Source organism: Scardinius erythrophthalmus, assembly GCF_964197995.2.
Source record: "Scardinius erythrophthalmus genome assembly, chromosome: 16".
NCBI classification, from domain to species: domain Eukaryota; kingdom Metazoa; phylum Chordata; class Actinopteri; order Cypriniformes; family Leuciscidae; genus Scardinius; species Scardinius erythrophthalmus.
In genome coordinates this window covers 3,448,869-3,458,372 of record NC_138236.1, presented here as the reverse complement: position 1 = coordinate 3,458,372, position 9,504 = coordinate 3,448,869, and the positions used below count along the sequence as shown (strand labels likewise).

Sequence of the window (9,504 nt, the reverse complement as noted above, 5' to 3'; positions counted from 1 at the left end):
TTTTGAATTAATATTAAGACATTATGAATGATAATAATTAAAGTTAACTTTATCTATACACCTCAAATTAAGCTCATAAACACGAGAAGCTCAAACACACACTTCAGCTGTGCTGCCATAGACACGAGAAGCTCAACTCTCAGTTCAGCAACACAAGAATGAAACACAAATGTGTTGTTTATCTAAAGTCATTTTTGCTTATTAGTAATTGGAACATCAAAGGTCAACAGCAAAGTCATTGCTTAATGAAGTGAGATTAAATACATAATGTATTTGTATTATTTTATATATTACCATATTCTGAGTTGTTACTGTTTTTACTGATTTTGAGGAAGGCTGAATATGTTTTTGTGCAAGTGAGATGCAATAACCCTCATGTTCACTCACAAACGCCTCTGCACTTTCTGCCGATCTCTCCCAGCATGGGGACAGGAGAGCTATCCGTCCGGAAATGGGAAAACCTGTGTTACTACTTTGAAAGAGTGACTCGGATATTTTGTTGTAAATTTAAAAGTAATGTAACTGTGAAGTCACTCGTCACTTGAAGAAAGTAATCTGATAAAGTAATGCGATACCCCGAACACTGCTTGTGAATGTTCTCTGAACGTGCTGAAATAATTATTAACATTCAAGAAACTAGTGCAAAATGCCCGTGCAAAATCAGTTTTTGTGTGGTTTTTAGTAATTGTTGGTTTGGTGCCCGTGAAAGAGACTGTGAACGCATTAAATTCAGGGAGCAGGCTAGGTTACTACAAATGATGGCTGTGAATAAACTATAATATTCAGAAGTAAACAGTGTAGCTGACTGAGTGCTTATGTATACCACAACCTTCTAAGTGCTAGTGCAAAATGCCCGTGCAAAATCAGTTTGTGTTTTTAGTAATTGTTGGTTTGGTGTGTTTGAGTGCTCATTGTTACAATTACACAGCAAAAGTTCAGTGACATTTTTATTTGTGCATGGTAGAAAGCACACAGTGAACTCCGAGGAAACGCTATGCTTGAGCAAACAGTTTGTGAATAGGCAACTACAAATGATGCCTGTGAAAGAGACTGTGAACGCATTGAATAGGATATGTTTAGTTGGTGAATAGCATTTACACAGTAGCGATAACGTTAAGCACACCAGAATGAAATATAATATTCAGAAGTAAACAGCATAGCTGACTTATAGATTCAGTTTACATCCACAAATGAATAAGCGCGTCGATTCAGGGAGCAGTGCAAAGTGCCCGTGCGAAATCAGCTTTTGTGAGCTGATCGCTGTCAAAAAAGTTCAGGAGATCTTTCATGAAAAAAAAAAACTTTTATATTGATTCAATGGATTAATTGCATTTTGAAAAAAAAAAGTGTCATGAATTTATTGCATTTTTGGGAAAAAATTATTCGTTTTTATAATAAGTCAAAATCTGAATCTGGATCAAAATCTGGATTTGAATTTTTTATGTTATTATAACCTAAAGATGCTATGTGAAAGTTTGAAACAGAAAATAGTGGTTTTCATCTTGCCACTTTCTTGGTAAAGAAAACACATTTTTACTCAAATTAATCAAAATGGATTTATCACGTTCGTTCTGGAACCAAACTATAATATTCAGAAGTAAACAGTGTAGCTGACTGAGTGTTTATGTCAGAATGAATATTTTTAAACCACAACCTTCTAAAAATGATATATTTAACGATATCTTTTGCATTTCTCATCCAAACAACGTCAAACTTGGCACTGCACTTACTCGTGCCCGTGGCAAGACACCTGTCGTACAACGGTTCGAGAGATATGCGAGGAACACACACACACACACACACACACAGACAGACGTTTCTGTAATTTATAGATAGATGTTAGACGATTGTCCAACTAAAACAATTCATTAAAGAAAAAAACACTCCACCAGTGATGTATAAATAATGTTTTTGTGTGAATGTTTTGAGAACATGATTAAAGGCCAGATAACTTTGAACAAACTTTCTATTAATGTTACTAGAAGAACGTTTGTTTGTAACTTTGAGGTTCTGGGAACATTCCCTGTCAGCTGGGAATTCCCTTAAAGCACGAGGTGTCTGACGTCTCCCGCTTCACTAGGTGTCACGATCATGAGATGAAGAAAGAGCAGAAGAGGCAGGAGATCAGGAGGGAGGCTGGAGAACTGGAGCGACTCCGAGATCTCGATCTGAGGGAACAAGCCATGAGAGAGCGCAAGAAACAGGAGGAGAAGAGGAGATCGACGAAAGCTTTTCAGGTAAAGCGGTTGTTGGACAACATCCACACTGTGAAAGCAGACTGGACCAGGTGCGGTTCTGAAACCCCTTCTTCTGTCTTCCATCAGGAGCTTCTGACCGAAAGAGAGCAGAAGAAAGCAGCGGAGGCTCGGAGGCAGGAGGAAGAGGAGGAGCAGAGACAGCAGATCGCCAGCCAGAGAGAGGAGCAGAAGAGAGTGTGGAGGGAGAAGCAGGAGGGAATACTCAGGTACTCTACATCAGACAAACACGTCCTGTGTGGAGATTACAGGATTCTCATTAGTGCCAGAAATCAACTTCCTTATTTTGCTTCCTGCAGCTGATTTCAGGAGCATGTTCTTGCATTTATGAGGGCTAGCACGTATTAAACACACAGCACGCTGATTATTAGTGTAAAACACTTCCAACCCAGACTAAACTTGATATATTAAATGCTAGACAACAGATAAAATAACTTTGGGCGCATTTTAGGCATTTTTGTTACTTTAAAACTGCGAATCTCTAGAGATCATGGGCTGTTATTTTAGTATTATTTATAGTATACAGTATTTAGAAATTACCTTTTATTTTTATAGTTTAAGTTTTGTGCTTTTGTCATTTTTTTTATTCATTTTTTTATTTATTTCTTTTGAGCTTTATTTTATATTTATTTCAGTTTTAGTTTTAGTAATTTTAGTACTTCAACTTACATATTGAAACGTTATTTCAGTTAGTTGCCAAGGCAACATTTCAAAGTTTAAGTTAATAATTTATAAGTTATATTATAATTAAGTTATAATATATATATATATATATATATATATATATATATATATATATATATATATATATATATATATATATATATATATATATATATATATATATATATATATATATATATTTAGCTTCAAAACACTGTAAACCCTAACACTCAAAATAATTCATTGTTTTGAGTAGGGCCAACTCAAATTATACAAATTAGTTCCATCAAATTAACAAAAGATACTTACAATTTTATGAGTATTTAAAACTTTCTTTTTTCTTTTGAGTTCACAAAACTGACACATTTTAAGTACGTTGAATTGTTTGGTGTTTTAAGTTCTATGAACTTGTTTCTTTTCATTTTGACAAACTTAAATTGAACTGAAACTAGGCTGGGATTTTTATTTCCCAGCATGCTTTGCTATGACGCTCAAAAGGGAGAGTAAATGCTAAAATGTTTTTTTGTGTCATATTAATGTTAAGTGGGAGATTTAGTAGTGTTTAATGTTTTGTTATGCTAGTTTAGAAGAGTTTCTGTTATGTTGGGTTTTTTGAGTCGTCATCATGGCTGGTGACGAGTGGAGCATGAGCTTGGTTTGAGAACAGTGTGTGTTAAATGTTTTAAGTTGCTGTACTCATTCCGCAAGTATTATGATATGCTGATGCTGTCAAAGCATTATGTCACCAATTAGCAATGTAGCACTTGTTGAATTAGCTGGTTAAATCTAGCCAAGTTTCCACTACTAAAAATGTTAAAGTTGAGATTAGATGGGAATTTTAGGTTGTGTATGAATTATCTTACTCAAATATTTCAAGTTAAGAACAATTCAAATGTATGATTACAAAACAAAAATTTGTAAGCTCTGCTTACTTAAACATTCAATTTCTTAACCTAAATGATTTGATGTAACTGATTACCTCAAATTATTTGAGTTTTGCCAACTTTATTCGGGTCTACAGTGCATTTAACCAACTAGAAACTGCTCTTTCTGAGTGTTTGTTTCAAATTCTAACTTGCTTGCAAACCAGTTCCAATCTTTCATTTGTCTGTAAAAGGTCTTTTGGGAACATTTATACAAATGTAAATAAATTAGTATATAAACCTAAATTCAAAATAAACTAATTCAAAAGATTGTTACCTGACAAACCATTTGACATCCACATTCTTACACCTTGCTCATTCATGAATCACATCCAACTGGGAAGGTTATTGAAATCAGTGTGGGAAGCCTGGAGAGAGAGTATACTTTCCACTGCTTGCTTTGTCTCAGAACTGGGCTTGTGTTTGTCTTTATGTTTGCTTTAGAGAGCGTCAAAGACCCAGAGACACGGTTATGCAGAAGTTAGCTGTGCTGAAGCATTGTGAGAGCAAGGTTTTTGAATCGGGGATCGATTGCTCAGGACTTGGGATCGATTGCTCCTGTCTACCCTGCTGCTTGCTCTTGTCTACCTTGCTGCTGCTGCGTTGCATTAGTTTGCGTCTGTAAGATTCGTATCTTTTGTTTTAATCATTTATTATCATTCCTTGTTATCTGTACTGCTAAATATAACTTAATCAACATCACACATTAACCTGACATAGCTTCAATCTAGCACAACACACTAGCTTGTTAGCTGCTATTCGTGCGCTCTTTATTTATTTATTTATTCTCTAGCGTGCTCGCGTCTTCTGTGCGCTCTTTATTTAGTTATTTATCTCTCGCGCCTTTTACAAGTTCATCAAAAACCTGTGGTGAGTATCAGTCAACAAACACGGTGAGTCATGTCATCTCTTATTGTCACCTGCACCTCATGTAAGCATAGCCTTTTCTGCCAGCACAGGTTTTACATGTGATAAATGCAGGGAGATAGTTAGGCTGACGGAGAAGATTTCAGAACTTGAAACACGCATCCAAACTTTAATTGAGGTTAATTGTAAGAGTGCAAGGGCTTTAGATACTGCTTTGGATGCGACAAGCTTAGTGACCTCTGTACATAACACGGTTCCGGCTGAAGTAGAGCCCGTGCAGCTGGGCAATTGGGTGACGGTGAGACGCTGTAGTCGCGGGACAAAACACCGCTCTTCCGTTCCAATTACAACATCATACAGATTCTCCCCACTCAGTGAAACACCCACTGAGAATCGTGTTGATTGTGCCCTAGTTATTGGCGATTCTATTACATGGAATGTGAAAATAGAGACACCAGCGACCATAGTCACATGTTTGCCGGGAGCCAGAGCGCCTGACATCAGAGCAAATTTAAAAGTGCTGGCTAATGCTAATCGTAATTTCTCTAAGATTATTATTCACATCGGCACTAATGATGTTAAACTCTGCCAGTCAGAGATCACCAAAATTAACATTAAAGAGGTGTGTGAACTTGCAAGTACGATGTCAGGCACTGTAATTTGCTCTGGCCCCCTTACTGTTCGCCGGAGTGAGGAGATAGTTAGTAGATTGTCCTCTCTAAATCGCTGGCTGTCCGAGTGGTGTCCCCAAAATAATATAGATTTCATAGACAATTGAAAAAGTTTTTGGGGCAGACCTGACCTGTTGAAAAGAGATGGTATTCATCCCTCCTGGGATGGTGCTGCTCTTCTCTCTAGTAATATGGCACATAGTCTTAGAGCTCAAACATGACAATCTGGGGCTCAGGTCAGGAAGCAGACAGACTGGCTAAACCGACCGTCTGCTAGCGGCCTCGCGTCACCAAGGTCAGATAAATCCCATCACATAGAGCCTCTTTCACCTAGATATCATCATATAGAGACTGTGTCTGTTCCCCGAATTAGGACATACAAAAAACTCCTAAACCCATTCAAGGGTAAACATTTTATGGATGTTCAACAAATAAAAAACAGATATAATACGGATGAACAAATGATAAAGCTCGGGTTGCTGAATATTCGATCGCTTACTTCAAAAGCACTCATTGTTAATGATATCATTACAGACTATAATCTAGATGTGCTGTGTTTGACAGAAACCTGGCTAAAACCAGACAATTATATTACTTTGAATGAGTCCACCCTGCAAGATTACTGTTATAAACATGAACCTTGTCTGAAAGGCAAAGGGGGAGGTGTTGCTGTAATTTATAGTAATATATTCAGAATTAGTGAGAAGTCTTGTTTTAAATATAATTCTTTTGAAGTGTTGTTGCTAAATGTAGCAATATATAGTGTAAATGATAAATCAGGTTTAACATTTGTGCTGGCTACTGTATACAGGCCACCAGGGCACCATACAGACTTTATCAAAGAATTTGCTGACTTTCTATCAGAGTTAGTTCTGGCTGCAGATAAAGTCATAATTGTTGGTGATTTTAATATACAAGTAGATAATGAAGAAGATGCATTGGGACTGGCATTTAAAGACATTCTTAACTCTACTGGAGTTAGACAACACGTGTCAGGACCTACTCATCGTCGTAATCATAGTCTAGATCCAATATTATCACACGGAATAAATGTTGATGCGTTTGAAATTCTGCAGCAGAGCGATGACATCTCAGATCATTATCTAGTCTCGTGTAAACTTCATTTAGCCAAGGCTGCAAAGCCGACTCCGTGTTACAAATATGTTAGACCTATCACTTCTGCCACTAAAGATTGCTTTATCAATAATCTTCCTAATCAGTTTCATCATCTCAGCATCCCAGATAGCTTAGAAGAACTAGATACTGCAACAGAAACTTTTAACTCTCTCTTTTCCAGCACTTTAGACACAGTTGCTCTGTTGCGCTTAAAGAAGATTAAAGAAAATAGTACAATGCCGTGGTACAATGAGCACACTCGGGCCCTTAAGAGAGCAGCCAGAAAAATGGAAGGCAACTGGAAGAAAACAAAACTAGAGGTATTTTGCATTTCATGGAAGGAGAGCTCGATTACTTACAGAGAGGCCTTAAAAGCTGCTAGATCTGCTTATTTTTCAACCCTATTAGAAGAAAATAAACAAAACCCTTGGTATTTATTTGAAACAGTGGCTAAACTAACGAAAAAGAAAGCTCCAAGCCCAGAGGTTTCCAAGCAACACAGCAGTAATGACTTTATGAACTTCTTTACTAACAAGATTGATAATATCAGGGAGAAAATTATAACTATGCAACCATCTACTACAGTATCGCATCAGGCAGTGCACTGTAATCTCCCTGAGGAAAAATTTGATTCATTTATTGCTATAGGAGAGGAAGAATTTTGCAAACTCGTTAATTCATCTAAATCGACAACATGTATGTTAGACCCTATACCGACTAAGCTACAGAAAGAGATGCTCCAAGAGGTCATAGATCCTCTTCCTAATATCATTAATTCATCTTTGTCTCTAGGATACGTACCAAAAACCTTTAAGCTGGCTATGATTAAACCGCTTGTTAAAAAAACGCAACTTGATCCTACAGAATTAGTCAATTACAGGCCGATCTCGAATCTACCCTTTCTGTCAAAGATATTAGAAAAGGTGGTATCCTCACAACTATGTTACTTTCTAGAAAGAAATGATATCTGCGATGATTATTAGTCCGGATTTAGACCGTACCATAGTACTGAGACGGCTCTCATTAGAGTCACACATGATTTGCTCTTATCATCCGATCGTGGTTGTATGTCTCTATTAGTGTTACTCGATCTTAGTGCTGCATTTGACACTATTGACCACAACATTCTTTTAAATAGACTCGAAAATTATGTTGGCATTAGTGGAATTGCACTAGCATGGTTTAAATCATACTTATCTGACCGTTTTCAGTTTGTAGCAGTAAATGAAGAGATGTCTCATCGGTCACAAGTTCAGTATGGCGTACCACAAGGCTCAGTACTAGGACTGCTGCTGTTCACTCTGTACATGCTACCCTTTGGAGATATCATTAGGAAACATGGAATTAGCTTTCACTGTTATGCCGACGACACTCAGCTGTATATTTCTTCAAAACCTAATGAAACTTTCTAATTCACAAAATTAACGTAATGCATAGCTGATATAAAGACTTGGATGACTAGTAATTTCCTACTTCTTAACTTTGATAAAACAGAGATTCTAATTATTGGACAAAAAAACTTCCTCACATAGAATACTGTCTAACACTTGATGGCTGCTCTGTTAAGTCTTCGTCGTCGGTTAGGAACCTGGGTGTGCTCTTTGATACCAATCTTTCATTTGAAAGACACGTGTCTAGTGTCTGTCAAACCGCATTTTTCCATCTTAAAAATATATCTAAATGACGTCATATGCTCTCATTGACAAATGCGGAACAATTAGTCCATGCGTTCATGACCTCAAGGCTAGATTATTGTAATTCTCTACTGGGTGGTTGCCCTGCACGCTTAATAAACAAACTACAGCTAGTTCAAAACGCAGCAGCTCGAGTTCTTACCAGAACCAGGAAGTATGACCAAATTAGCCCGGTTCTGTCAACACTGCACTGGTTGCCTATTACACATCGCATACATTTTAAAATATTGCTGATTACTTACAAAGCACTAAATGGTTAAGCTCCGCAGAACTTGAGCGAGCTCTCAACGCATTATAGTCCTTCACGTCTATTGCGATCTCAAAATTCCGGCCAGTTGATAATACCTAGAATATCAAAATCGACTGCTGGCGGTAGATCCTTCTCCTATTTAGCACCAAAACTCTGGAACAGCCTTCCTACCATTGTCCGGGAAGCAGACACATTCTGTCAGTTCAAAGCTAGACAATTATATTACTTTGAATGAGTCCACCCTGCAAGATTACTGTTATAAACATGAACCTTGTCTGAAAGGCAAAGGGGGAGGTGTTGCTGTAATTTATAGTAATATCTTCAGAATTAGTGAGAAGTCTTGTTTTAAATATAATTCTTTTAAAGTGTTGTTGCTAAATGTAGCAATATATAGTGTAAATGATAAATCAGGTTTAACATTTGTGCTGGCTACTGTATACAGGCCACCAGGGCACCATACAGACTTTATCAAAGAATTTGCTGACTTTCTATCAGAGTTAGTTCTGGCTGCAGATAAAGTCATAATTGTTGGTGATTTTAATATACAAGTAGATAATGAAGAAGATGCATTGGGACTGGCATTTAAAGACATTCTTAACTCTACTGGAGTTAGACAACACGTGTCAGGACCTACTCATCGTCGTAATCATAGTCTAGATCCAATATTATCACACGGAATAAATGTTGATGCCGTTGAAATTCTGCAGCAGAGCGATGACATCTCAGATCATTATCTAGTCTCGTGTAAACTTCATTTAGCCAAGGCTGCAAAGCCGACTCCGTGTTACAAATATGTTAGACCTATCACTTCTGCCACTAAAGATTGCTTTATCAATAATCTTCCTAATCAGTTTCATCATCTCAGCATCCCAGGTAGCTTAGAAGAACTAGATATTGCAACAGAAACTTTTAACTCTCTCTTTTCCAGCACTTTAGACACAGTTGCTCTGTTGCGCTTAAAGAAGATTAAAGAAAATAGTACAATGCCGTGGTACAACGAGCACACTCGGGCCCTTAAGAGAGCAGCCAGAAAATTGGAAGGCTACTGGAAGAAAACAAAACTAG

The 9,504-nt window shown here is 37.2% G+C and overlaps 1 protein-coding gene across 2 annotated transcripts in view; it reads left to right on the top strand.

The window, feature by feature from the left end:
• Positions 1–5,974, top strand: part of LOC308704920 (E3 SUMO-protein ligase ZBED1-like) — a 12,807-nt gene extending 6,833 nt beyond the window's left edge. For both annotated transcript variants that reach the window (XM_081389607.1, XM_081389606.1), the window contains exons 2-4: positions 2,081–2,237; positions 2,325–2,464; positions 4,286–5,974. In XM_081389607.1, coding sequence (XP_081245733.1) covers positions 2,097–2,237; positions 2,325–2,464; positions 4,286–4,466 — 462 coding nt within the window. In that variant the 5' untranslated portion in view covers positions 2,081–2,096 and the 3' untranslated portion in view covers positions 4,467–5,974. The remainder of the gene's footprint in view (positions 1–2,080; positions 2,238–2,324; positions 2,465–4,285) is intronic.
• The last annotated feature ends 3,530 nt before the right edge of the window (positions 5,975–9,504 follow it).